The 27,653-nt window shown below is 52.0% G+C and overlaps 1 protein-coding gene across 4 annotated transcripts in view; it reads left to right on the top strand.

Moving 5' to 3' along the window:
- Window positions 1–20,110, top strand: part of ENTPD6 (ectonucleoside triphosphate diphosphohydrolase 6) — a 32,062-nt gene extending 11,952 nt beyond the window's left edge. Inside the window, exons 2-14 of one of the 4 annotated variants that reach the window (XM_010361550.2) lie at window positions 402–723; window positions 3,265–3,341; window positions 6,705–6,848; window positions 8,328–8,403; window positions 9,132–9,167; window positions 10,104–10,192; window positions 10,946–11,025; window positions 11,621–11,685; window positions 14,647–14,748; window positions 16,229–16,369; window positions 17,491–17,547; window positions 18,608–18,720; window positions 18,901–20,110. In XM_010361550.2, the coding sequence (XP_010359852.1) occupies window positions 432–723; window positions 3,265–3,341; window positions 6,705–6,848; window positions 8,328–8,403; window positions 9,132–9,167; window positions 10,104–10,192; window positions 10,946–11,025; window positions 11,621–11,685; window positions 14,647–14,748; window positions 16,229–16,369; window positions 17,491–17,547; window positions 18,608–18,720; window positions 18,901–18,999 (1,371 nt within the window). In that variant the 5' untranslated portion in view covers window positions 402–431 and the 3' untranslated portion in view covers window positions 19,000–20,110. The remainder of the gene's footprint in view (window positions 1–401; window positions 724–3,264; window positions 3,342–6,704; window positions 6,849–8,327; window positions 8,404–9,131; window positions 9,168–10,103; window positions 10,193–10,945; window positions 11,026–11,620; window positions 11,686–14,646; window positions 14,749–16,228; window positions 16,370–17,490; window positions 17,548–18,607; window positions 18,721–18,900) is intronic. The other 3 variants (XM_010361559.2, XM_030914922.1, XM_010361567.2) reach the window with 3 other exon arrangements.
- Window positions 20,111–27,653: the final 7,543 nt, after the last annotated feature.

Genomic DNA, 27,653 nt, shown 5'->3' with positions numbered 1-27,653 from the left:
GATTGAAAGACTGAATCAGATATGTGCTTCTGTTCCCATGAACAGTTTGGGAACACCATTTACATGTGGCTTTTTTTACATAAATCACCATGTATCCCAAGCTGCCGGTGGGACCCTCCCTTGGAGGAGCCAGCAGCTGTGGCCTGTGCGCCAGGTCAGCAGCTGCAAGGTGTGCGACCTTGAGCAGGCTGTCCTACCTTTATAAACCTCAGTTCCTCTTCTGTGAGATGGGGATCACACCTTCTGGAATCATTATGAGGATCAAATGAAGCTTCTGATTCCTGGGGGGAACATGGAGCGGTTTCAGGTTGAACATTTTGTCCCTAGACCTGGGGACGTCTGACTCTCCTTGGAACTTGGCACCCTAACGTGCTCTTCCTGCCTCTCCCCCTTCCCACCAGCAGCCGCAGCACGGTCCTTGGCAGACAAGGATGAGAAAAATATCCAACCACGGGAGCCTGCGGGTGGCGAAGGTGGCATACCCCCTGGGGCTGTGTGTGGGCCTGTTCATCTATGTTGCCTACATCAAGTGGCACCGGGCCACCGCCACCCAGGCCTTCTTCAGCATCACCAGGGCAGCCCCGGGGACCCGGTGGGGTCAGCAGGCCCACAGTCCCCAGGGGACAGCTGCAGACGGGCACGAGGTCTTCTACGGGATCATGTTTGATGCAGGAAGCACTGGCACCCGAGTACACGTCTTCCAGTTCGCCCGGCCCCCCAGAGGTACCCGCCTCTCATGGCAGGGCTCTCGGGATCTTCTCCCCTGTGCTACGGTGTTGGCCAGGCCCCCTGCCGCAGACTCACCTGGGAGCTTGTCTAAACGCAATTTCCCAGAGATGCTGATGCCGATGTAGGCTGGGGTCCAAGCATCTGAATTTCCTGGGAGTCCCAGATCATTCTTACACTAGTGAGTGGTGATCGTGCTGAAGGACAGCTGAGACCTTGAGGGTGTTTGGTGGCCCATCCTCCCCACATTCACCAGCAGGTCAGGTGGCTAGGACCAGGATTTAGGCCAGTGGCTGTCTGGGGCTTTGTGGGGAGTTCAGGCAGGAAGTATCCCCAGATTCAGGCCCATGGGAGGCAGAAAATCAGGAAAGCCAGATAAATAGCAAAGGCTCCTGGGCTTGACCAGGAGCTGCCAGGTGGGCCAAGATGGCCAGGGGCAACAGCCGAGAGGGGTCTCAGCTGGAGAAGGGAGCTGGAGCCTGGACCCCGTTGGCTGTGCTTCTAGGGTGGGCCTCAGGCCGGGATGGGTGACTTCTCTTGAGGGGTCCCCCTTGCCACCCGTTCCTCTGCTCTCCGACCACCCTCTTCCCTTGGTTCCCTGATGCCTGTCTCTTGCCCGTGACCCTGAGGTTCGCCCTCCATGTGTCTCTAGCCATAGCCAGTGAGAGATTGCAGCTCCTGTCAGGCAGGTCCCCTGGGTGTCCCACGCTCTTCTTGGCTGACCTGGAACCTGTGGGGTAGACACCATCCTGGCATTGCATGGTTCTGCTGGCGCTGGAGACTTCTAGCTGCTGTCTCCAAAGCTGGGTGCTGTATTGTATTTACTTTTGACTCCATCTGCTTTATTTTTTAACTTATTACAGTAGTGAAATATTTAGATGCCATATATGCTTATCTCTAAAAGTGGCTTCGAAGCCTGTAATCCCAGCTTCGCAGGAGGCTAAGGCAGGAGAATCGCTTTAACCTGGTGGGCGGAGGTTGCAGTGAGCCAAGATCACACTATTGCACTCCAGCCTGGACAACAAGAATGAAACTCCATCTCAAAAAAAATTTTGTAATGGAACTTTTAAAAAATTAATAATTAATTAAAAAGTAAAGCTTCTTCGAAGCTAAGTGTGCAACAGACATCAGCCTGCGATGCTTTTGGAGCCATGTCCCAGGGTTTTCTCTTTGGAGAGAAAAGACCTTGCGAAAAGTTTTGTCCCTGATCTTTTCTGGTCCAGTCTTCGTGTCTGAATTTAGTATTCCTCCCTGTTGTACGCATGAGTTCATGCCACTCCTAATAGTACTGCATTTTTTAAAATGCAGAAAAAACCCTAATCTTGAGAACCCTATAATAAATTCATTTCAGAATCAACGAAATGGTGTTCCTATTTTCAGTTTGAAGTCACTTGTCCTATTCCACTGTTTATTGAATTGGCAAGAATTAACTGTGTTAAAATTGTTTTTTTTTTTTTTTTTTTTTTTTTGTTTTGAGACGGAGTCTCGCTCAGTCGCCCAGGCTAGAGTGCAGTGGCCGGATCTCAGCTCACTGCAAGCTCCGCCTCCCGGGTTTACGCCATTCTCCTGCCTCAGCCTCCCGAGTAGCTGGGACTACAGGTGCCCGCCACCTCACCCGGCTAGTTTTTTGTATTTTTTAGTAGAGACGAGGTTTCACCGTGTTAGCCAGAATGGTCTCGATCTCCTGACCTCATGATCCGCCCGTCTCGGCCTCCCAAAGTGCTGGGATTAAAGGCTTGAGCCACTGTGCCTGGCCAACTGTGTTAAAATTTCACACCGATGTAGTTGTTTCATATGTAAATTATCTTCAGTTAAGTTGGATTTTTATTTTTTATTTATTTTTTTATTTTTGAGATGGAGTCTCGCTCTGTTGCCCAGACTGCAGTGCAGTGGTGTGATCTTGGCTCACTGCAACCTCCGCCTCCCGGGTTCAAGCAATTCTCCTGCCTCAGCCTCCCGAGTAGCTGGGACTACAGGCACCTGCCCCCACACCCAGCTAATTTTTTTGTATTTTTGGTAGAGACAGGGTTTCACCATATTCTCCAGGATGGTCTCAAACTCCTGACCTCGTGATCTGCTCACCTCGGCCTCCCAAAGTGCTGGAATTACAGGCGTGAGCCACCGTGCCCGGCCGTAAAGTTGGATTCTTAAAAAGTAAAATGCAGGGCACAGTAGCTTGCACCTGTAGTTCCAGCTACTCAGAAGGCTGAGATGGGAGGATTGCTTGAGCCCAGAAGTTCAAGACCAGCCTGGGCAACATAGCAAGAGCCCATCTCTTTAAAAAAAAATTATTATAATAAATATAATTTTTAAAAAATAATAAGTAACGTTCTGGCCAAGACATTAGGTATTATACTCATCTTGTTCTGATGAACAAAGAGTCAGAATTTAGACAAGGAGTAGCTGAAGGGCCCCTGCCACTTGGGGATTGGTCTGTATTGTCAGCGTCTGTCTTTAAAAAGTGTGGCTAGTTGTGATTGTATGTGTTCTCATGTGTGTATTCATAGTTGTACCCTTTTCAACATGTTTTCCCCTTAGAAACTCCCACCTTGACCCATGAAACCTTCAAAGCACTGAAGCCAGGTCTTTCTGCCTATGCTGATGATGTTGAAAAGGTAAGGATCCTCTCCCGTGTCTCCCTGTTCAACTGCGGAATGTGTTCAAGCCAGTTATTTTCGTTTGAATGTGGTAGGCTATCTTCACAAGGGAAGGGGGCTTTGACGGTGCTGCCTGGGCATTTCACGCCATTTGGGATGGTCAGATGAGAGAAGGTGTGCAGCGCGTGAGCCCAGAGGAGAACGCGCCCCCACCTGGCTCCATCCTCTGACTCCACTGTGTCAGCGCTCAGTTCTCCAACCTGGGGGTCCCAGGGTCTTGGTACAGGTCAGAAGCACAAATCCTACAAACTTACAAAAATCATTATTTGACAGTTTACTTATTCATATTTTTACACTAATTTTGTCTTGTGAATTTTGCATAATACATTTTTAATGTGGTTTCTGATTGAAGATAGCAAACATTGACTGAAATAAAAAATTATTGTTGGCCGGGCCTGGTGGGTCACACATGCAATCCCAGCACTTTGGGAGGCTGGGGCAAGAGGATCTCTTGAGCCCAGGAGTTCAAGACCAGCCTGGGCAACAGAGTGAGAACCCCATTACTACAAAATTTAAAAATCAGCTAGGCATGGTGGTACACACTGTCATCCTAGCTACTTGGGAGACTGAGGTGGGAGGATCACTTGGGCTTGGGAGGTCAAGGCTACAGTGAGCCACGATTGTGTCCCAGGTGACAGAGTGAGACCTTATATCTAAAGAAAAAAATTAAAAACATGTTGCGGGCTGGGCAGAGTGGCTCACGCCTGTAATCCCAGCACTTTGGGAGGCCGAGGCGGGTGGATTACCTGAGATCAGGAGTTCCAGACCAACCTGACCAACATGGTGAAACCTCATCTCTACTAAAAATACAAAAATGAGCTGGGCGTGGTGGTTGCAGCTACTCGGGAGGCTGAGGCAGGAGAATCACTTGAACATGGGAGGCAGAGGTTGCAGTGAGCCGAGATTGCGCCACTGCACTCCAACCTGGGGGACAGAGTGAGACTCCGACCCCATCCAAAAACAATGTATTATGCAAAATCCACAAAACCAAATAAATAGAAATTTAATTAAAATTGTCAAATAATGATTTATGTAAGTTTGTATCATTGCTACTTCTATCTCAAGTCCTTAAAGCTTACAGCTGCACTAATGCAGGATGCATTACTGCAGGATGCCTGATTTTCTACTGAGGCACCCACAAAATGGACTATGGAGAGAGTTGTAACTTCCTTTTGGTTCAGGCATTTCTTAAGTCATGAGCTAGTACATTGCTCTTGTCCACAAATGTGTCATGGTCTCAGACGATGTAGTTCAAGCCTTGCTTTCCTGTAGCTTAGTTAAAAAAGAAATTGAAATTGGTGATTCTAGAGTGACCTTACAGTTAAACCTGATTAAATTAGATAAATTTAGAATAAGCTCCTAGGATTTTTAAGGCCTTAGTTGTTTGAGTAGGTGACACACATTCAAGTGGGACAAATGTCCACGCCCTCCAGGGTGACAGCACAGATGTCCCTCCTGCTCCGAGCTGCCTCGGAGGCCCACGTCCTGGCTCTCTTAGCATCCTTTGAGGCTGGGTGATGTGTATGTAAACAGAGGCATCTGTATTCTCCCCATTTTTACCTCACACCCATGGTGGTGTCCGTACCGAGGCCCTTGGCTTTGCTGCTGAGCAGGATAGTTGGACAGCGTTTATGTCTGCATGTGCAGAGCTTCCTTAGTTTTTTTGGCTGAATGTTACTGCATGGATGCTGCACACTTATCTAATGGAACCAGTCCCCTTCTGAAGGACATTTAGATAATGTCCAATCTTTCTCTCTTGACAGTAGAAAAAGGCTGCACCTGACACATGCTTCATTACCCACACATGCAAGGGGCATCTCCCAGATGAATTCTCTATTTTTTTTTTTCCCAAGATGAGGTCTCTCTCTGTCACCCAGGCTGGAGTGCAGTGACACAATCACAGCTCACTGCAACCTCTGCCTCCTGGGCTCAAGTTATCCTCCCACCTCAGCCTCCCGAGGAACTGGGACCATAGGTGCACACCACAATGCCCGGCTAATATTTAAATGTTTTGTAGAGATGGGAGTCTTGCTGTGTTGCCCAGGGTGGTCTTGACCTCCTGGGCTCAAGTGATCCTCCCACCTCAGCCTCCCAAGATGAATTACTGGAATGGGATTTCTGGATAGGAGGAATGTGTTTTTCTCTTGGACAGATGCGGCCCACGTGTCCCCACAGAATCACGCCGTCTACAACACCCGGCCGCCTTCCCAGGCCTTCACTCTCACGCACACACCAACATAGGGCCTTATCCAGCCTTGGGTTCTGGATCCAGCACTCTGGCAGGTGAAGTGACTCCTCGATGTAGGTGTCATGGGGTTTAGTGCCAGGAGGGACCCCAGAATTGCCTAGTGCCACACCTTTGCAATGTCCAGCGAAGCTGAGGCTCACCTGAGATTGCCCGTGAGGATTGGCACAGGTCTGGATGTGGGCTTAGGTCACCAGGCTCAGTAGAACAGCTTATTCTCCTGTAGAATAAGCTTATTCTACAGGAGAACAGGCTCATTCTCCTGACCTGTCCTCCCCCTGCCGTGTTTCACCTGGTCCCTGTGTTCCCACACACCTGCCAGTACCACTTGCGTCACTGTTTCCTGCAGATTTTGAAAATCAGGAAAAAAAATTGTATAAAAGCAAGGGCCAGGGATGGTGGCTGACACCTCTAATCATAGCACTTTGGGGGGCTGAGGTGGGAAATGGCTTGAGGCCAGGAGTTCAAGACCAACATGGGTAACACAGAGACATAGTGTCTCTATAAGAAGTTTTTTTTTCTTTTCTTTTCTTTTCTTTTTTTTTTTGAGATGGAATCTCGCTGTGTCGCCCAGGCTGGAGTGCAGTGGCGCCATCTCAGCTCACTGCAAGCTCTGCCTCCCAGGTTCATGCCATTCTCCTGCCTCAGCCTCCCGAGAAGCTGGGACTATAGGCACCCACCACCACACCTGGCTAATTTTTTGTATTTTTAGTAGAAACGGGGTTTCACTGTGTTAACCAAAATGGTCTTGATCTCCTGACCTTGTGATCCACCTCGGCCTCCCAAAGTGCTGGGATTACAGGCGTGAGCCACCGCACCCGGTCAGAAGTTTTTAAAAATTAATTGGGCATCGTGGCTTACGCCCTTGTTCCAGCTACTTGGAAGGCTGAGGCAGGAGGATCACTTGAGCCCAGGAATTCAAGGCTGCAAATGAGCTGTGATCAAGCCACTTCACTTTAGCCTGGGCAACACAGACTGTCTCCAGAAACCAAAAAAACCCAAAAGGGTGGAAGCAGCACGTGTGACCCTGTATGCTGCATTTGACAAACCCTGCTTTGCTCTTACCATGTTCACAGAGTGCTCAGGGAATCCAGGAACTACTGGATGTTGCTAAACAGGACATTCCATTCGACTTCTGGAAGGCCACCCCTCTGGTCCTCAAGGCCACAGCTGGCTTACGCCTGTTACCTGGAGAAAAGGCCCAGAAGTTACTACAGAAGGTGAGCCTGGCCATTCCCCAGTGCCATTAGCCAGCCCCCAGGACCTCCTGATGACTAAAAACACCTGCTGTCTCACCAGTGCCGCACCATCAGGCAGGACACAGATGCTTCTGAAGAAAAGTTTGCAGCATCACTTTTAGGTGGATGGATGATGGGCAGATGATACTTTGTTCCTTATGACATTTAAGGTTATTTGTGTTTTCTAGAGTGAATCTGTGTTTTATAGTAAGGAAAGCAGCTTGATTTTAGAAGTGTACTGTGGGCTGGGTGCAGTGGCTCATGCCTGTACTCCCAGTACTCTGGGAGGCCAAGGTGGGCAAATCATTTGAGCCCAGAAGTTCAAGGCCAGCCTGGCCAACATAGCAAGACCCCATCTCTACCAAAAACACAAAAATTAGCTGGGCGTTGTGGCGCATTCCTGTCATCCCAGCTACTTAGGAAGCTGAGGTGGGAGGATTGATTGAGCCCAGGAGGTCAAAGCTGCACTGAGCTGGTGATTATGCCACTGCACTCTAGCCTGGGCAGCAGAACAAGACCTTGTCTCAAAAAAATAAATAAAAATAAATAAAAGTGTGTGGTGCCTTCAAGGGACTTGATCCTGGTCAGAAGTTGGTGTGTGCTGAGCCCCGGTGCTGCAGCTGAAGCCTGCTTGTTCCCCATGGCAGCTGCTCATCCTGCTCCTGGTCCGATGCTCATACATGACTGTCGAAGAGGCCCTGTGGCCTCTCCCAGTCCCGGCACGTCAGGGCCAGTGTGTCCCCAGCCGCCCAGAATTCCCCAGTGGGTCCTCCTCACCCTCTGTGCTGCCTCCACCCATTTACTTGTGGGAGGAGGGCACCCGGCACGCCTGTCAGGGTCCCTCACAGGGTTGGATTGTGGGGCCTGCGTGCAGGTGGGGTGTGCAGAGGTGCTGAGGCTTCTGTGGGTAGATTTTGCTGAAAGGTGGGCAAGGAAATACCTCCAGAGGCCAGGGCCCTGGTGAAGGTTGCTGTCTGCCTTGGAGGACTTCCGGCTCCTTTATCTCACATCCCAAAGCAGGGCAATGTTTAGAGCCCAGCAGGCCCAGTGTGCCCCAGCTTCTCCCAGTCTGTGCAGCCCCCAGAGCCCTTCTAAGCCCCAGCTGGCTTAGGACAGGGTCTCCAGGGCAGCATGGGCCTCAGCGAGCCCTGGCGTTAGATTAACTTGCAATGGATTAGAGAGGCCTGAACAGACTCACAGAACATTGGCAGGTGCCCCTGGGGTTTCGTTACTGCCTGCCAATAGCATGATGCAAAACCCTTGACCTTAAATTCTAAAGGATGAAGAAAGCTGATCTGAGTGCAATAGTATTTACGACTAATTGATCACAACCAGTTACAGATTTTTTTGTTCTTCTCCACCCACACTGCTTCACTTGACTGACTAGCTAGCTAGCTAAATAAATAAATATATTCATTCATTCATTCTAAAGGATGAATTAACATCTCTCTTTACATTTAGGTGAAAGAAGTGTTTAAAGCATCGCCTTTCCTTGTAGGGGATGACTGTGTTTCCATCATGAACGGAACAGATGAAGGTAAAGTGTCTGGAAGCGCCTCTGGACAGTGGGGCTGTGCAGTGAGGTGGGCGGGAGCGATCCTGCTGCTTCTAACCACCCCCCACCCGGCCCCGTGTGGGAGCCTCTTCCCCTGTCAGGTGCTCCAGTGAAGAATCATGGCCGTTACAGCCCTGTTCTGAGTCACAACTGACATGTCACAAAAGGGTCTTTTTGGGGTCATTGTCAGAGACAGATTATCTTGACCAACCCCAAACCTGGCACGAATGGAGTTTCTAAAAAACATCGTGTTTTTAGTTTTAAGAACATTTGGAGAGAATCTCCAGTTGCCGCCACATTTAGAATATTGTTGCATTGTTAATTCTAAGAGACATTTAAGGTTCCTCACTAGCTCGTGATGGGTCTTCAATATGACCTTGAGAATGAGTGTGTATAGAGGAGGAAGGGGAGCACTGGGTTCTTTTTCTACTTCTTCCAAAAAGAGGAGGCCAGTAATAACCAGAGGAGAGAAGTGGCATTTGGTGAAGTGCTTTAGGATTCAGTTTGCTGTGTCCCAGGACAGTCGGCCGGAAGCTGCTGGATTCATTTATGAGAAATGCTCCTCTCTGCCAATGATCCAAAGGCTGGGTGTAGTGCAGAAGTGATCCCTTCGTGCTCCCTAGATCTGAAAATTGTCATTTAATGGTCCTGTGTGTTATGCTCTCAGCATCTCAAGTGATTAAAATAATGCCTGTGACACTCTCTTGTAGGCGTTTCGGCGTGGATCACTGTCAACTTCCTGACAGGTGTGTGTACACTGCATCACAGAGGCTAGTCGCCATAGTCGCCTGTGGAGGGCTCGGCCAGGCCTTTTGAGAGCAGGAGCCTCATTTCTGCTCTTTAAGATAACCCCTCAGGGTTTGGCAATGTTGCTGACTGACCATAGGGTGTTGGGGATGGATGGGGTCAGCCATCTGACTCACAGGTGTAGATGCTAGGAGTGGGGTGCTTCTCTGCAGATCTGGGGCATTTTTCTCCCAGCACAGCCCCTGCCCTGTCGCCTGCAGAACATCCACCAGGACCCCCATCCTCTCATTTCTAAGAGAAGTAATGAATCAAACCAGTCATATCTTCCAATATTGAATGTGATGTGAACGCTATTCACCTTCTAATTGGATTCCTCTGCTGTAGGTGGAACAGGGAACAGAAACATCTGTTTTTAGAAACAAGTGACAAGGAGTCATTTTTCTTAGCGCATGTGGATTTTTGTCCCTTTGCTCGAATTATGGGAAAGAGCAGTGTTTCTGATGTACGTACAAAAAGGAAAGAAGTTTCCTGTCAGGTTTGCCCATTTGCCACTTTGGGGGATAGAAGTGTTAGGAGGTGGGTTGGGAGCCTCTGCCTGAGATGCTCTGGGGAGTGGAGACGGGCTGATCAGAGCAGGGCCCAGCTCTTCCTGGGAGCTAGGCGAGCAGCCTCCCTCTCAGTTGATACGGCAGTTTCAGTATCTCCCCTGAAGGTTCGTGCTGTCCCGTCAGGATCCAAATTAAACCACTGCTGGTGGAGCCATTACTCTTGTCCCTTAGATATATAGTGTATCCTTAAATGGAGATTTGTCAATAGTTGAGAAACATCTCTGTCTTGTTTTTCTTTCCCCTGAGGGCCTGGCTTTCAGCCTGGCTTTTCTGCTGTTCTCGCCATCTTACTAATCCCACGTGCTGTTTTTGCTTGCTGTGCTCCAGGCAGCTTGAAAACTCCAGGAGGGAGCAGCGTGGGCATGCTGGACTTGGGCGGAGGATCCACTCAGATTGCCTTCCTGCCACGCGTAGAGGTAACGAGCCCCTGCCGACCGCACGCTCTTCCCACCCCAAGGCCACCCCAGCATGGGGGTGCAGGGTGGGGCCTGCTGAGGTGCTGCGGGGTGGGGTTGGCCAGGCCTCTGGACCCCTGTGGTCATTTCCTCGTCTGAGAGCTGGACTCACTCACAGATGATGCTTCTGGCTGGGAGTTTTAATTCCACCAGGAAAAAAGCCAAAAACAGAAATTTGGTTTTTAGAGGGGTGATAAATTAGAGAATAACTAGAAACGTTTGGGCCAGAGGGTGTGAAGTGCTGCCTCCCTCCCCTTCAGGGTTCCGAAAGGAACAAGAGCAGAAAGATTTCATCCAGTTCGTAGGTTGGGAGGGAGCTTCCAACCTTTTCAAGATAAATATCCTAAAGGAGATGAAAACACTTCCCATTGAGGCGTCTGCTGCTTTAAAAACAGTTCCTTCCTCACCCATTCATCCTTCTGTTGTGGGTAGTTTTCCATGGTAGGGTGGGCTTGTAGGTACTGATATGAGCGTCGTCGTGGCTGTGCTGTGTTTGTCAGCATGGGAGAGGTTGCCTGTGGGAAGGAGGCACCGTTCTTCACTGGGATGTTGGCTCCTCATTGCCTGCTCCTGTCTCGCAACCAGCAACCTAGTGAACAGCTCCTTTAATTGGCTGCACCTGACCATCCCCTTTCTTTCACATGAATTCAGTGGGTGGAGGAGAAGTTTCTAGAAAGACCAGCAGCAAGCATAGTTACCCTCGTTCTTCCCTAGGGCACCCTGCAGACCTCCCCACCCGGCTACCTGACGGCACTGCGGATGTTTAACAGGACCTACAAGCTCTATTCCTACAGGTCTGCTTTCGGGAATAGGCGTGGGGAGGCGCCATGGGGCGGGTATGCAGCTCCCGGGACCTCACATGGCCCTCTTGAGGTCATGGATGGCAGATCCTGGTATTCCTGTGCTGGGAATCCACCCAGACCTCTCTCTCCTCCTCCCACCTCTGTCCTCCTTTGTCCTTTAATTTGTCTACAGTATAGCATATTCCTCCTTGTGTGCTTATTCTGTTCTGCTTTGGAGAAGGTTTGAGAAGTGGGAGGAACCAGGGCTGCACAGGAGTGTTCCGGGCCACCTATTGCCATGTGCAGGCTTCAGTCGATTCTTGTTAGAAAGCAGGAGCATCCCAGACTGGGGTCGAGTCAGTCCCACTCACCACAGTGTCTGCAGCTCCTGGATGAGCTCCTGCCATATGACAGGCCCCTCGTGTGTTGAATTAATTAGCTAAGTTTCCTCAGCTGACAGAAAGAGGCTTTTAGAAGGAGCAGAGAAGCTCACTAACTGCCTTGCTGCAAGCTCCCCCTTCCCCACTCGGGCTGGGTCTCAGAGGTGAGCCTGCCATGCCCTGTACCTGCCATGGCAGCTGCCCTCACTAAGGTGTCGTTCCCACAGCTACCTCGGGCTCGGGCTGATGTCGGCACGACTGGCGATCCTGGGCGGCGTGGAGGGGCAGCCTGGTGAGTGGACATGTTGCCCCGGGCCCGCTCTTGCAGCCTCTGCCCTCCATTCTCAGTGGGAATGAGGAGTCCCTCGGGAGGGCGGCAGCTTGGCCCTGGGGGAGAGGTCCCTCCTCCCCTTCCGCCCCACTGCTGTCCTGCTGCACGCTAGGCACCCGGCCAGGCTGGGGCATGCAAGTGGAGGGCTGTGCTGCAGATCTTGTTGGTGGCAACCTGATGGGGCAGGAACCCAGGGTGGTGGTGTACTTGTCCACGTTCCAAGGTATTTCTTTCTTTATTTTGAGACAATGTCTCACTCACTCTGTCACCCAGGCTGGAGTGCAGTAGCATGATCCCAGGTCACTGCAGCCTCTGCCTTCCGGGTTCCAGCAATTCTCATGCCTCAGCCTCCCCAGTAGCTGGGACTACAGATGTGTACCACCACACCCAGCTAATTTTGTATTTTTAGTAGAGACGGGGTTTCACCATGTTGGCTAGGCTGGTCTCGAAATCCTGCCTTCAAATGATTGCCTGCCTTGGCCTTCCAAAGTGCTGGATTACAGGCATGAGCCACGACACCCAGCCCCAAGTTATTTTTTAAAAGATGCTGGTGAAATCCCTTCTGAAGCACTGAGCTGAAACTGAGGGAAACAGAGAACTGCATACTCATTCCCTACGTTGGGAGCCAGCTTTAGGGATATGAAGACAGGACCTTGTTCAGACAGCATGGGAGGGCCGTGGGGTGGGTGCTGGGCTCTTGCCATCGGGAAAGGTTTTCTCTCTCGCTCATGATTCCAGCCTTGCAAGAACATCCCTCCTCCCTTGCTCTGCGAAGGGTCATGAAATGTGGCTTGGCCCTTCCTGAGATGTGGAGTTGGCCTGGGGACACAGCCTGCATCAGGGTCAGGACCTCTGCTCCTTACAATGGGCAACACAACGGGCATGGACTTAGGAGATCTCAGGATTGCCATGGTCTGCTTCAGGGTCGGGGGCACGGCCCTGAGGCTGGTGGCACCTGTCTTCCCTGATAGAACTGACCAGGCCACAGAGGCCTTCCCAAGGCCTTAGTGTCTGATGTGTGTATGAGGCGCTCAGCAGCGCCCACGTGTGCTCCCGCCAAATGCCCTTACCTCAGCCCCCAGTGCCCCATTGGCCCAGCACCCCTGCCCACCTCTTCCAAGGGCCTGGTATCTGACAGAGAGGTTGTTCAACTGGAATTTTCATTCTCCCATGCATGCCCTACTTCAGTTCTTTCTTTCAGATCTTGGTGTTTATCTTCATAACGGTATTTCTTTTGTTGCAAACAAAAACCATGTCTATGTCTCAGAAACACCTGCAGCCCTTATTCTGGGGCCAAAAAACACCTATTATTTAGCCAATGAGAAAAGCCAGGTACCTCTTTGCCGCTTGTGGTTCCCCGGGAGTCGCAGCTCGGACACTGAGTCCTCTCCCACCTAGCAGAGCAGCAAGAAGGTCTCCTCGTCAGGGTGTACAGAGTGCCTGTTTTGGACACCTGGGGGCTGTGAGGACCCAGGAGAATGAGTCTCTCTGTTTTGTTACTGGTTATTGCATAACAGACCCCCCAAGTAGAGTGAAAGAACAGCAAACAGCAGTCATGGCTGGAATCTCATGGCTGACCACACAGGCTCATCTGGGTGGCACCTCTGCTGGGGTTCTGGGGATCTGTGCACGTGCCTGTGGCTGTGGTGGCTGTCTAGATCCCCCCTGCTGGGGTCCTGGGGGTCTGTGCACATGCCTATGGCTGTAGTGGCTGTCTAGACCCCCCCCCAGCTGGGGTCCTGGAGGTCTGTGCAGGTGCATATGGCTGTGGCAGCTGTCTAGACCCCCCTGCTGGGGTTCTGGGGGTCTGTGCAGGTACATGTGGCTGTGGCAGCTGTCTAGATCCCCCGCTGGGGTCCTGGGAGTCTGTGCAGGTGCATACGGCTGGGGTAGCTGTCTAGACTGGGTCTGTGCATGTGCCTGTTGCTGGGCGGCTATCTAGACCTGGGTGCTCTTCCACGTGGCCTCGCCCCAGCAGAGCAGCCTGGGATGCTTTTGCAGTGGCTTCAGAAAAGGAAGGCTACCCTGAGGCCACCATTTCCTGCCCATTCCATCAAGGAAAGCAGGCCCAGGCCAGAGTCCAGGGATGGGACCAGCACCTTTTGGTGGGACAGCAGCCTGCCGTCCTCGAGCATGATGCTGGGGCCAGCCCTGGGACCAATACGCTTCCTTTGCTGGTTTTGAGCCCCCGGCTTGTGTGTATTGGAGCAGCAGATTCCATTCAAGGCATAGTGGCACCTGGCGGCACTTGTCCTGGCCCTGCCACCAACCTACCAGCTATTCACCGCCTCAGTCACCTATAAAACTGGGTGATAGCCGGGTGCGGTGGCTCACGCCTATAATCCCAGCACTTTGGGAGGCCAGGGCAGGAGGATTACCTGAGGTCAGGAGTTCAAGACCAGCCTGGGCCAAGACGGTAAAACCCTGTCTCTACTAAAAATACAAAAATCGGCCAGGCGTGGTGGCGGGTGCCTGTGATCCCAGCTACTGGGGAGGCTGAGGCAGAGAATTGCTTGAACCCGGGAGGCAGTGGTTGCAGTGAGCCGAGATCGCGCCACTGCACTCCAGCCGGGGCGACAGAGCTAGACTCCGTCTCAAAAAAAAAAAAAAAAAAAATGGGTGATGATGGCTCCCCTTCTAAGAGGACTGTTGTCACACTTCACTGAACAGCCCTTGACCCAGTGCATGGCACCCAACATGCCCAGGGCCGTGGGCTGGGCATGGTCCTGGTAGCAGTGTGCTTCCTGGCCGAAGAGGCTTTGCTGCCGCTTCCCAGGGAGGTGTTGCCTTCCCAGTGGACCTGGAAGCCACTCAGGTTCCCCCATCCAGTGTCAAGCCAGGGCCTCCATGACTCCTGGCTCGGCCCTAGTCCATGGCAGTGATATACCTTCCTTTCTCTTTCCTTTTTAATCTCTGTTTCAGCTAAGGATGGAAAGGAGTTGGTCAGCCCTTGCTTGTCTCCCAGTTTCAAAGGAGAGTGGGAACACGCAGAAGTCACATACAGGGTTTCGGGGCAGAAAGCAGGTATGGGGAAGGTTGCTGCTTGTTGGGTTTTGCGGGAGAGACTGGCGGCCTCCTCTCTCCCTTGCCTTTCCCACATCCCATGGGATGCTCCACAGGAGGCTCCTGACCTCTCCTTGAAGAGCCTGTGCCTGCCCTGGAAGTGAAGGTGGTTTGGCTGAAGGGGCCTGTGCCTGTGCTGAGAGCTGGTTTCTTCCCTCTGCCTCTGCTCAACACTCCCCTGACTGTCACCAGAAGCTTCCTCCTGAGGGCTGATTTCCTAACAGGCCTGCAGGGAGGAAGGACTGGACCAGCTCGGGGCTCAGATGCAGGACAGGAGGGAGTGAGGGAGGGTCTGCTCCTACCTATCCTGCTCAAGGCCATGGAGCCCACTCTTGTCCACTGGCCCTGGGCAGGCTCTGGTGCTCTGCGCCCTTGCAGTTTCTTCTGAGAGAAATGTTCAAACACCACTCCCAGACTGGGCACTCAGCATAAGGAGTGCGTGCCTTCAGGAACCGTACAGGTCCCTCCAACTCAGTCACCCACTGGTGCATGTGCTGGGGGGCCGCATCAGGCACAGCAGAACTGCGCAGCTGCGTTCCACAGGAGGAGCCAGACAGTGAAGCTCATCGGAAAGGCCTTCCAGGAGAAATAACATGGGGGTGGGGGTCTGAGAGGGCGATTGCAGCTGTAACTAGGACAGCCAAGGACGGCCTCGTGGGGTAACATGGGATCTAAGACAGGAGGAGGTTTAAGGGAACTGCACAGATCTGAAGCAGCAGCACCCCAGGCCGGGCAAGCAGCACACCCCGGGGCCCTCTGGCAGCTGCTGTGTTTAATGAATGAGGAGAAGGTGGTGTGGCTTGGCGAGGGACAGCAGGAGGAAATGAGATCAAAGGGTCGGAGCGTGGGTCTGTGGACCATGGGAACCCTGGAAGCACTCGGAAGGACGGGGCCTGGTGGAGCATGACTGGGAAAGCCGGGAAGCCGGGTCAAGATGTGGGGTGTAGAGGCGCCCTCAGATGTCCACACGGTCCATTGGCCTCCGGGGTCCTCTGTTCCTGCTCTCCCCTAAGCCATGGGAGCTTGGCAAGTGAGCTGGGCCTCCACTTCCTTATCTATGACATAGGGAGGGTGCCGGCCCCCCGAGGAGGTGGGACGCAGGGCTGGCAGAGGGGGAATGCAGGGCAGATGGTCCCGACAGGCCAGAGGCCGGCTGGTATCAGGCATCAGCAGCTGCCTCCTCAGAGTCCAGGTCTGCGGCTGCTTCGTGCCCACAGTCTTCGCTCCCTGTCCCAGGACCGACAGTGCCCTGGCTCCTGAGGGCTGCTTTGGACCTGCTTGAGGAGCCGCCCCAACTCAGGGTGGGGTCTTAGGGGCTTCTGGACCTGCCTTTTCCTGACCATTCAGGTCAGGGTCTCAAGTCCCCTGGGAGGGGCCCCAAGCAGCTGTGAGGCCTGGGTGCTCGGAGCCCACTGACTGCTAGCCTTGTGCTTGTCCCCAGTGGCAAGCCTGCACGAGCCGTGTGCTGCCAGAGTGTCAGAGGTCCTTCGAAACAGAGTGCACAGGACGGAGGAAGTGAAGCATGTGGACTTCTATGCTTTCTCCTACTATTACGACCTTGCAGCTGCTGTGGGCCTCATAGGTAAGGGGGACCGGATGGGCTGAGCAGGAAGTTCGGGGCGGCGGGGGGCGGGCGTGGAGGGTGTGTGCTCCCCAAGGCAGAGGGCTAGTGTCAGGCAAGCAACCCTGTTGTCACATCCCGGCAGGAGGCCAGAAGTAGATTTGAGAAGGCATCTTGTCCTGAGTAGGAAAAGATCAGTTCTTTGAGCCCTTCAGTAAAACCTCATGGCTGGTGACTTGCTGTTGATTCCAGTTCCTGGTAGAAGGCAGGTCCTGCCCTGCACTGGCCCACGTTGTCTCAGACTCAGCCGCTCTGCCCCACCCTGTAGCCCTGGCTACAGGAGGCCTCCTGTGACCTGCGGGTGGCTGCCCTGTCCCCGTGGGAGGAATCAGCTCACTGAATGTGGAGTCTCTCTAACTCACCCTGCACAGCCCAGGAAGCCAGATTAGGGCGGAAAAGGGTATTCAGAGTTTGCTGAGGCTGGTGGTGGTCAGGCTGTGTGGGGACTCTGGAGGGGGTTGCAGAGTCACTACCATGGTGAGAACATCAGAATGTATGGCCTGTGGTAAGGATAAGAACACTACTGTTTTAAATAAGCTAACACAGTGCTGGCTCTCTGGGCCCCACGGCCTCCGGTGGGTGTCTGTGCTGACAAAGCTACCGCTGACTGGGCCTCGGTGGAAGATGGGTGGTCAAAGTGGAAGGCCACCAATAAACCACTCCTCACTTTATTTTTCAATAACTTTTCTTTTTTTTTTTACATTTGGGAAATTGAAACCAGAATACTATTGCTGAGCTCAGTGCTGTGGTTTCAGGAAACATTTCAATTTCTCTACTTTTATTTTTCTTAACTTAAAATTTTACTCAATTTGGGGTCCTGGGTTCCTGGTGAGCTTTCTCGGGCGACATTGCAGGGTTGGGATGTGGGGTAACCCTCTCAGCCCCCAAGCCCACCCCACGCCACATCACCCAGAAGCTGCCCTCAGAGCATGTGAGTGGCCATCTACAGCTGGAGGTCCTGCCTCAGAAGCCAGTCAGTGCCTTGGGGCTCTCAGGCCGGTGTTCCCCACGCCAGCCTCGTGTCTCAGTGGCATCGCCAGCCTCACGGTGCTCCTGCAGACTGGGTGTTGTGTCTCCCACAGATGCGGAGAAGGGAGGCAGCCTGGTGGTGGGGGACTTTGAGATCGCAGCCAAGTACGGTGAGTGATGCTACGGGGGCCGTCTCAGCAGGTGCAGGTGCTGCATGATGCTCATGACGCTCATGACGCAGGCGCTGGCCCTGACTCTCCTGGGTGTAGCCCCTCCTAAACGGTGGCCACAGGCAGGGGCCTTGGCGGCCCCAGCTGAGAAAGGACCACTGTCGTTGTCCCACCCCCATGGGTCGTGAGGAACTGGGTCCCTCGATTCTGCTTCCTCTGATGCCATTTTACTGCTACTAGGGTAACCCCAAGAGTGATTTCCCCTGGGATGTCCCAGTAAGTTCATGATTGTCACAAAACCCTTAAGAAGCCGAGGGCCTACAGAGTGGAGCCTGGGATGTGGGGTGGAGGGCTGTCCCCGGGGTTGCAGGTGACTAGCCCAGCAGAACCTGTGCCACACACCTCGCCCCTCCACTGTCTCCTTCATGCCTGGTCCAGCAACCAAGCCTTGGCGAACATCTCCTGCTCCTGGTTGCCCTTCCCAATGTGTGGGTCCAAAGAGCTGAACTTTGTACATCTTTCCAGAAAAAGTACTACCCTTCCCCTCCCCCAAAAGTGGCTTTTTTTAAAGCTTTTGTGTCATTTTCCCAGTTGTGCTCATGGACACTGGGTATCCACAACTACAGCAGGAAAAGGCTTTGAGCCATAATCCCAGGACAGTTCTTGGTGGATTTGACCTTCCTCAAGAGCAGGAGTGGATTGTTCTGAGCTGGCTTTGGTGTTTTCTTTCCCCAGAAAGCTTACGTTTTATTCAGGTTGACACCTGGGAGAGATGTCCAGGGTCTTAGGTGTAGAAATGTGGCTTGGGAGACGTTGGCCCATGACCCTAACACCAGGCGTGCAAGTCCCCTTGGAGCCCAGAGCCAGTGGCAGCTGAGGTTGCTGCCCACCTGCCTGTGCTGTGCACTAGGTGCCTTCTGCGCTCAGCTGCAGTCTTGTCTGTGAATCCGGAGTGTGGAGCCAGCGGGTGCCTGTAGTGGGTGGAATTGGGGTCTGCACTTGCCCCTCCACCCCTGGGTGGGAGTCACCTGGAGCCTGAAGGGATGTGTCCCATTCCCAGTGTGTCGGACCCTGGAGACACAGCCACAGAGCAGCCCCTTTGCGTGCATGGACCTCACCTACGTCAGCCTGCTACTCCAGGAGTTCGGCTTTCCCAGGAGCAAAGTTCTGAAGGTAAGGATGCCCTCAGGGCACACCGCAGCCCCTTTATGGAGTGAGGGGCCTGGAACCACTTCTCTAGTTGCTGGGGTTGTGTCCCCCAGCCCATCCCTGGCTTCCAAGGAGCTGCAGTCTCTGATGCACAAGCCTTTCTTGTCTGCGTGATGGTCCCCTCTCCCTCTCTGTCTTTTCAAGCTCACTCGGAAAATTGACAATGTTGAGACCAGCTGGGCTCTGGGGGCCATTTTTCATTACATCGACTCCCTGAACAGACAGAAGAGTCCAGCCTCGTAGTGGCCGAGCCACCCCTGTCCCCGTCAGCAGTGTCTGCATAAATCCTCCTGTCCTGGACGTGACTTCATCCTGAGGAGCCACAGTACAGGCCGTGCGTGGTGGCACTTTCTGCACACTGACTCTGGGACTTGCAGAAGGCCTGGTGCTGCCCTGGCATCAGCCTCTTCCAGTAACATCTGGCCAGAGGGCTGTCTGGACCTGGGCCCTGCCCAGTGCCCCCTGCCTGCCTGGGCTCCAAGTGGGCAGGACCAGGACAGAACCACAGGCACACACTGAGGGGCAGCATGGTTCCCTGCCTACCCCATCCCTGCGCCCCGTCCGCGGGGCTGTGGCTGCTGCCGTGCGTGTCCCTGCGATGGGAGTCTTGTCTCCGAACCTGTCAGTTTCCTCCCCAGGGCAGATCTCCCCTTCCTGCGACTCTGGGAGGTGGTGCAGGCTGTCCTGGCTGCTCTGGGGAAGCCAAGGGACAGCCATCACACCCCTGAGACAGTGGGTCTGGGTGGCAACACTGGCAACTCTGGACTTGAGCGTATTTGCCTCTTCCTTGGGTATGAATGTGTGAGTTCACCCAGAGGCATGCTCTCCTCACACCCTGTGTGGTTTGGGGTTAATGATGGAGGGAGACACCTCCTCACGGATGGCAAGTGCCCATTCTTCAGGGAATCTCCCAGCATGGGCGATGCCAGGCGTGAGCTGCTGTAAACAATTTGTGGCTGTGCTGCTTGAGTGACGTCTCTGTCATGTGGGTACCAAGTGCTTGTGTAGAAACTGTGTTCTGAGCCCCCTTTTCTGGACACCGACTGTGTCCTGTGAATGTATCGCTACTGTGAACCGTTGCCGCCTAGCCAGGGCCATGTCTTAGATGCAGCTGTGCCGTGGGTCGGCTGAGCCACAGTCCCAGAACCAAGCTCTCGGTGTCTCGGGCCACAATCCATCCACCTCAGGCTGACCCCACCTCCTCCATGGACAGTGTGAGCCCCGAGCCATGCGTCCTGCTCAGTGTGGCATGGGTGCCCAGGGCCGAGCCCGCCCCGCTGCTTCAGTGAATGTACAGTGCCCGGCATGAGCTGAACCTCATGTGTTCCACTCCCAATAAAAGGTTGACAGGGGCTTCCCCTCCTCTGGGCTTCCTCTCGTTGAGTGACAGCAGTACTTGCCCACCTGGCACCTGAGATCCCTGTTTACTAAAGCTTAGAAAAACTGCCAAACGGGGTGGCGTATTTCCAGTCCTGTCGATGTCCCTCCTGAGGACGCAGCAGTGGAGGGCCCCTGGGGGCCGGGGCTGGTGAAGGGTCTGGCTAATGGCCCCAGCCCTCCCAGCGTCTGTTGAGCACAGAGCTCCTCCCATGCCAGGCCAGCAACCCACAGCATGGCCAGGCGAGGCCTGGGCACATCACCTCGGGTGAGCTGCAAGTCTCCGCGTCATTGTGTTCAGCAAGGATCTGGTTTTGGTCTGGAAGCGTCCCAAAGGTGTTGCATGCCAGGGAAACTGCAGACCAGCCCATACCCTGAGTGCTTGTGCCTGAAGCCCCCGCAACCAACTGTGACAGGAGGACAGGGTCTGGCCCTAGGGCCTCCCAGGGCTCAGCGAATGCTGATGGAGCCACGTGGTAGAGGCCTGCGCAGAGCAGGAAAGGACAGATGAAAAGAGGAACAGTTTCCTCCCTCCCAGAGCCCGGGCCTCACAGTGGGCAGGGGCAGGAGAGGGGTCTGGGCGGAAACCTTCCTGAGGTCTGAGCAGCTGTGTGCCTGCAGGGCACTCGGGGAAGGGACGAAGGGAGGACAGCCACGCTGCACACCGGTGCGGCCCCAACCCTGGAGGCTGGAGGGAGACCCTGGGACAGGTATGAACCCCTCAGAGAACTGGAGGCAGCTATTCTCTGCCTAGCAGTCTCCTCAAAACGTAAACCTTGGGGAAGAGGTCTGGAGGTCAGCGTATGACACAGGCTGAGAAAGAGCAGGAGAGATGGTCCCTCAACGAGTCAAAAGTCACATTAGGACTAGGGCTAGGAAGCTTGCTTCTGGTGGGCATGATAAGGCCTATCCTCCCCAGGCTCACCTCCCCCGCCTGGGCTGGGTCCCCGCCAGCGCCTTTACTTCCGTAATATCCACTAGCTTAAATCTTTAAAGAACTCTGGAGGCTGAGAATCAAACGCATGAAGGTAAAGCCAAAATCAATTTGGTCCATTTAAAGAAGGTCGGTGACCTCATGCCTGAAAAAGGCAAACAACTGGAAGTTTTCCAAAGGTGCACCAAATAAGTCATGGAATATTTCTGGGCCCGGCAAATTATGCAAGTAATTTCTCTCTGAGTGTCTTTTGTGATAATGAAGTAGGCTCTCATTTGTCAAAAATAGCTACACATGTACATCGTAAAAGAAGCAAACTAGGATTGCTTGAAAATTCTGTTCCCTCAGAGGATGTGTGCATTGACGAGCTCAGACAGGTCTCACACACCCCAACGCCACCCCACCCCACGTACCCCACGTCACTTAGCACCCACTGCTGCCCACTGAGCTGCCTCAGTCCTGCAGTCCCCGTGTCTGGATGGCAGGACCGCAGAGCAGTGAGTTTCAGGGCATAAGCAGACGTCGCCACGTTGCCTTCAATCCTATTGAACAAGCATCGGTGCTGGCCCCCTCCATGTCCTAACAGCCACAGCCAGTTTAATCTTTGCCATTCTGGCAGATTTTAAAAGATGGTAACTGATAGTTTTAATGTGCATGGATATCTGGTATATCTAAGTTGTATTTCTTTGAAACATCTGTTCATATCCCTTGCCAATTTTCTATAAGATTATCATCATTTTTTTAAATTGTAGATCTTTATTTATTAAGGAAATTAGCCCATTGTGATACAATGTGTTCAGAATTTATCTTTTTGTGACTTCTGTTTCATGTCATAATTAGGAAGGCTTCTCCACAGAGATAGTTTTAAAAGTTAACCAAAAGGTATTTTTATAGTTTTAGTTTCTTAACTTTTTGTTTGTTTGTTTTTGAGACACAGTCTCACTCTGTCAGCAAGGCTGGAGTACAGTGGCACGATTTTGATTTCGGCTCACTGCAACCTCTGGCTCCCAGGCTCAAGCAATTCTCCTGCCCCAGCCTCCCGAGTAGCTGGGATTATAGGCACGTGCCACCACGCCCAGCTAATTTTTGTATTTTTAGTAGAGATAGGGTTTCACCATGTTGGCCAGGCTGGTCTCGAACTCCTGACCTCAGGTAATCCACCCACTTCGGCCTCTCAAAGTGCTGGGATGGGAGGCATGAGCCACCACGCCTGGCCTTGTTTTTTAATTATTCATTTATTTATTTATTTTTGAGATAGAATCTCCCTTTGTCACCCAGGCTGGAGTGCAGTGGTGCAATGTGGGCTCACTGCAACCTCTACCTCCCAGGTTCAAGCAATTGTCCTGCCTCATCCTCATGAGTAACTGGGATTACAGGCACCCGCTACTGGGCCTAGCTAATTTTTGTATCTTTAGTAGAGATAGGGTTTGAGTCTTGTCCAGGCTGGTTTTGAACTCCTGACCAGGTGATCCGCCCATCTGGGTCTCCTAAAGTGCTGGGATTACAGGCATGAGCCACCGTACCCTACCTTGACATTTTTAAATATGTTCAGGCACAACAAATCATTGTCGCAGGGTGAATTTGATTTTTAGAACCATTTCAGAGTCGTCAGAAGGCAAATGTGGCCGGGCATGGTGGCTCACGCCTGTAATCCCAGCACTTTGGAGACCAAGGCGGGTGGATCTCTTGAGGTCAGGAGTACAAGACCACCCTGGCCAACATGGTGAAACCCCGTCTCTACTAAACAAACCAAAAAAAAAAAAAAAAATTAGCCACGCATGGTGGTGTGCTCCTGTAATCCCAGCTACTAGGGAGGCTGAGGTGCGAGAATTGCTTGAACCCAGGAGGGAGAGGTTGCAGTGAGCCGAGATCGTGCCACTGCACTCCAGCCTGGGCAACAGTGAGACTCCGTCTCAAAAAAAAAAAAAAAAAAAAAGGCAAATGTGATATTCAGACTAGGTTAATACCATTTTTGGATAAAATCAAGGATGATGGCTGGGCGTGGTGGCTTATGCCTGTAATCCCAGCACTTTGGGAGGCTAAGGTGGGTGGATCACAAGGTCAGGAGTTTGAGACCAGCCTCACCAACATGGTGAAACCCCCGTCTCTACTAAAAACACAAAAAATTAGCTGGGCCTGGTGGTGCATGCCTGTAGTCCCAGCTACCCTGGAGGCTGAGGCAGGACAATTGCTTGAACCCAGGAGGTGAAGGTTGCAGTGAGCAGAGATTGTGCCACTGCACTCTAGCCTGGGTGACAGAGCAAGACTGAGACTCCATCTCAAAAAATCAAGGATGATGATAGAAATGAGGCAGTTCCACGAGGGAGCTCTCAGGAGCACATGGGTCTCAGCCATCAGTGGCAGAGTCCTCCGGCAAGGTCTTTGAGGAGCCACACTTGGGCGTGCAGTCTCTGGTAGAGATGTTTAATATGACCTGTGTGGAGGCCATGAGATGTGGGGCATGTTTGAAACAACTGGGGCTGTTCATCCTGCAACAAGGAGCTTTTGGCTGGACAGTAATATGACAGGTATCTTCACTATTACTGGAGGATTGTCAGACACTGGCTTTTGCCATGTGGCTCCAGGGGCAGCAGAAGTTATGGGGACACTGCTGTCGGGTTTCTCACTCAAGCATTGCTCACTCATGCAATGAACGATGTCCAGGGCTAAGGTGGGCTCGTCCTTGGGATGTGCCCCTTCACCTGTGGGCACTGGGGTGCTTGAGAAAGGAGCCTGCGTGAATGAGAGGTTAGAGTCAGGTTCTTCCAGTGTCTTCACACTCATCAGATTCTTGGACTCGCCTTGAAAATGATTTTGAAAATCATGGTCAGGTAAGCATTACGTCTTTCCCCCTTAATTGTAAATGAATAACGGTAGTTGTGTTTATGGAGTGCTTGCTGTGTGTCAGGCATGGTGCAAACTGGACTGTGTCTCGTGTGGTCAGAGATTGAATGCTCAGCCTCAAGGCAGGTACCGTGCATCTCCATCCTGCCACCGAGAGAGAAGCAGGCCTGCAGGAGCTTGGGGACTTACCTGGACCCGCTGAGACCCGGTTCTGCAGGCGTCCTACACCTAAAACAGTGGGCCACCTTGCCTCCCTAAGTGGGAAGTGTTTCCAGAGGAATGTTTACTGATCACATCAGGCCATGTGCTCATTCTCAAAGGCAGGTCTCTCCACTGAAGAATCAGCCATCTCCATAACAGTGTGCTTGTAATGCTTACAAAAATAGTTACACAGCTGAGAGAAATAATAACTCCCTCTAGGCCTCACTGCCCCTTTATCATTTTAACAGCCTCTGATTATTTTCCTGTTATTGATTCAGTGGATAAAGGTTTCCATTTAAGAACTTAAGTGCAGCCTTGTGAATCTTACTACCTGCCACATGATTTACATAGTTCAGAAGCAGACATCCCCCTATAAGGCCTCCTGTTTCAAGAAACCTCTCTAGAGGTCAGAAGAGCCCACAGCCAAGTTTTATGGCACAGCACAGGGTGGTAGGATGGCTCTAAATAAGCTTCCAAGAGGGTCGAGTGTTCAGCTGGTACAGAGATGTGGTTCCTCCAGACCTACCAGGGAGGACAGCCAGGGATCGCATGGTTTTGTAAATTAAAATGCCCAAGCTCAGAGGTCTGCAAGGATTTACCTTAAAGCAACAGGGAGGCTGGGTGTGGTGACTCACACCTATAATCCCAACACTTTGGAAGGCTGAGGTGGGCAAATCACAAAGTCAGGAGTTTGAGACCAGCCTGGCCAATATGTTGAAACCCCATCTCTACTAAAAATACAAATACTGGCCAGGCATGGTGGCAGGCACCTGTAGTCCCAGCAACTCGGGAGGCTGAGGCAGGAGAATCCCTTGAACCCGGGAGCGGAGGTTGCAGTGAGCTGAGATCACGCCACTGTGTCTCAAATAAATAAATAAATAAATAAATAAATAAATAAATAAATAAAGCAACAGGGGAGGCTGGATGCAGTGGCTCATGCCTGTAATCCCAGCACTTTGGGAGGCCAAGGCGGGCGGATCATGAGGTCAGGAGTTCAAGACTAGCCTGGCCAACATAGTGAAACCCTGTCTGTATTAAAAATATAAAAATTAACCAGGCATGATGGCCCATGCCTTTAATCCTAGCTGCTTGAGAGGCTGAGGCACAAGAATCACTTGAACCTGGGAGGCGGAGGTTGCAGTGAGCCGAGATCGTGCCGCTGTACTCCAACCTAGGGGGCAAAGCACGACTCTCAAAAAAACAAAAAACGAAAAAACAGGGAGAGTTTTCCTGTTGATAGTCTCTTGGGCTGTCTCTTGTTTGGGGCTTTATGAATAAGGCTTCTGTGACCATTCTTGTGCAAGTCTTTTATAGGCACGTTTTTATTTCATTTGGATGAATATCTAACGGCAGAATGGCTGGGTCATATGGCATGTGAATGTTTAACTTTATAAGAACCTACTGGGCTCGGCGCAGTGGCTCACACCTGTAATCCCAGCATTTTGGGAGGCCGAGGCGGGCAGATCATGAGGTCAAGAGATCAAGACCATCCTGGTCAACATGGTGAAACCCTGTCTCTACTAAAAATACAAAAATTAGCTGGGTGTGGTGATGTGTGCCTGAGTCCCAGCTACTCAGGAGGTTGAGGCAGGAGAATTGCTTGAACCCAGGAGGCAGAGGTTGCAGTGAGCCAAGATTGCGCCACTGCACTCCAGCCTGGCAACAGAGTGAGACTGTGTCTCAAAAAAAAAAAAAAGAACCTACCAAACCATTTTCCAACACGGCTGTAACAATTTACACTCCCATTAGCAGTGTGTGAGAGTTCCTGTATAATATAAACCAGGGTTTTCAGCTTTCTATACATTAAGAGATTTCAAAGGACTTTTTTTTTTACTGACTCTCCAGACATTGGCATAGTATTCAGCCTTAACAAGAACTGAATTTCTAGCCAGGTGCGGTGGCTCACGCCTGTAATCCCAGCACTTTGGGAGGCTGAGGTGGGCGGATCACAAGGTCAGGAGTTTAAGACCAGCCTGGCCAACATGGTGAAACCACGTCTCTACTAAAAATACAAAAATAAAATTACCTGAGTGTGGTGGTGAGCAGCTGTAATCCCAGCTACTCTGGAAACTGAGGCAGGAGACTCGCTTGAACTCGGGAGGCGGAGGTTGCAGTGAGCTGAGATCATGCCATTGCATTCCAACCTGGATGACAGGGTGAGACTCTGTCATTAAAAAAAAAAAAATAGCTGGGCGTGGTGGCAAATGCCTGTAGTCCCAGCTACTTGGGAGGCTGAGGCAGGAGAATCGCTTGAACCCAGTAGGCAGAGGTTGTGGTGAGCCGAGATTGTGCCACCACACTCCAGCCTGGGCAACAAAGCGAGACTCAAAAAAAAATTAAATTTCTGACCCATGCCGCAACATGGTGAACCTTGGAAACGTTATGCTAAAGTGAAAAACGCGAGACACAAAGGACTCCGTAGTGTATAATTCTGTTTTTGTGAAATGGCCCATCCACAGAGACAGATTGGTGGTTGCCAGGAGCTGGGGTAGGGGAGAAGGAAGAGTAACTGACTGGTGCGCAGGGCTTTTGGGGGGTGATGGAAAAGTTTAACACTTAGATTATGGTGATGCTCGCACAACTCCGTAAATATACACTAAACCATGGGCTTGTGCACTTAAACAGGTAGCTTTCTGCTATAAAAATTATATCTCAGTAAAGCAGTTTGAAAAATGAAGACTCGAACTCTAGAAGGCAACAGTCTGAAAACAATAGGTTTCCTCCAGAGAGTTCCCTTTAGGTAAAGCTCATGCTTGTCTGAGAGCAGATGACCTTCCCTTGTCTTTTCAAACCTTAGACTCTTTCAGTCTTGTCCTTGTCTCACCTTAGACCCTGAGAGGAGCATCAGACCTGCTCGTTTGCTGGTGAACCCAAGTCCAGCAGGTGCTGCCCTGGTGCGGGGGTCCCTCAGCCACCTGTTGAGTGGCGGGAGGTTGCCTGTAAAAAGGAAGGAATTGAAATCCCCACTCTAGGGATATTGGTCCTCCTCCACACCCCCACCCCGGCATTTCCTAGTGCGGCCAGCGATCATCTTCTGTTTTCTCAGTGGGTGCGCCTGGCCTGGACTCCACCCAAGCCAAATAGCCGAGGTGAAATGGTTGGGCAGAGCAAACAGGCTTTCGCCAGGAGCCTTCCTTTACTTCCCCTTGGACAAATCACACTGGGCTCAAAGCCTCCGCTGGAATTCCTCCTGCTGCTGCAAGGCCCAGAGTGGCCACATCACCTGCCTGATGGAGTCGTGAGTCACTAGCTCTCTCTGGGTTTTACCTTGACCTAGTGAATGTTTTTCTAAGAATATTTTCTTATTGAGGTATCATTTTCATATAATAGGACACACAGATCTTAGGTGTACAGTTCAAATCATTTTGGCAAATGCATGCACCCATGTGGCTCACACCCCTGTCAAAATAGAGAACATTGCTATTACCCCAGAAAACTCCGCGAGTACCCTGCCCCTGGACTCTAGCAGCCCCTGTCTGATGTCCATCATGACGTATTACTGTCACCCGTTCTGGAACGTTATGTAAATGGCATCGTCCAG

The sequence above is a fragment of the Rhinopithecus roxellana genome, chromosome 13, assembly GCF_007565055.1.
Source record: "Rhinopithecus roxellana isolate Shanxi Qingling chromosome 13, ASM756505v1, whole genome shotgun sequence".
NCBI lineage: Eukaryota > Metazoa > Chordata > Mammalia > Primates > Cercopithecidae > Rhinopithecus > Rhinopithecus roxellana.
This window is presented reverse-complemented; position numbering and strand designations above follow the sequence as displayed.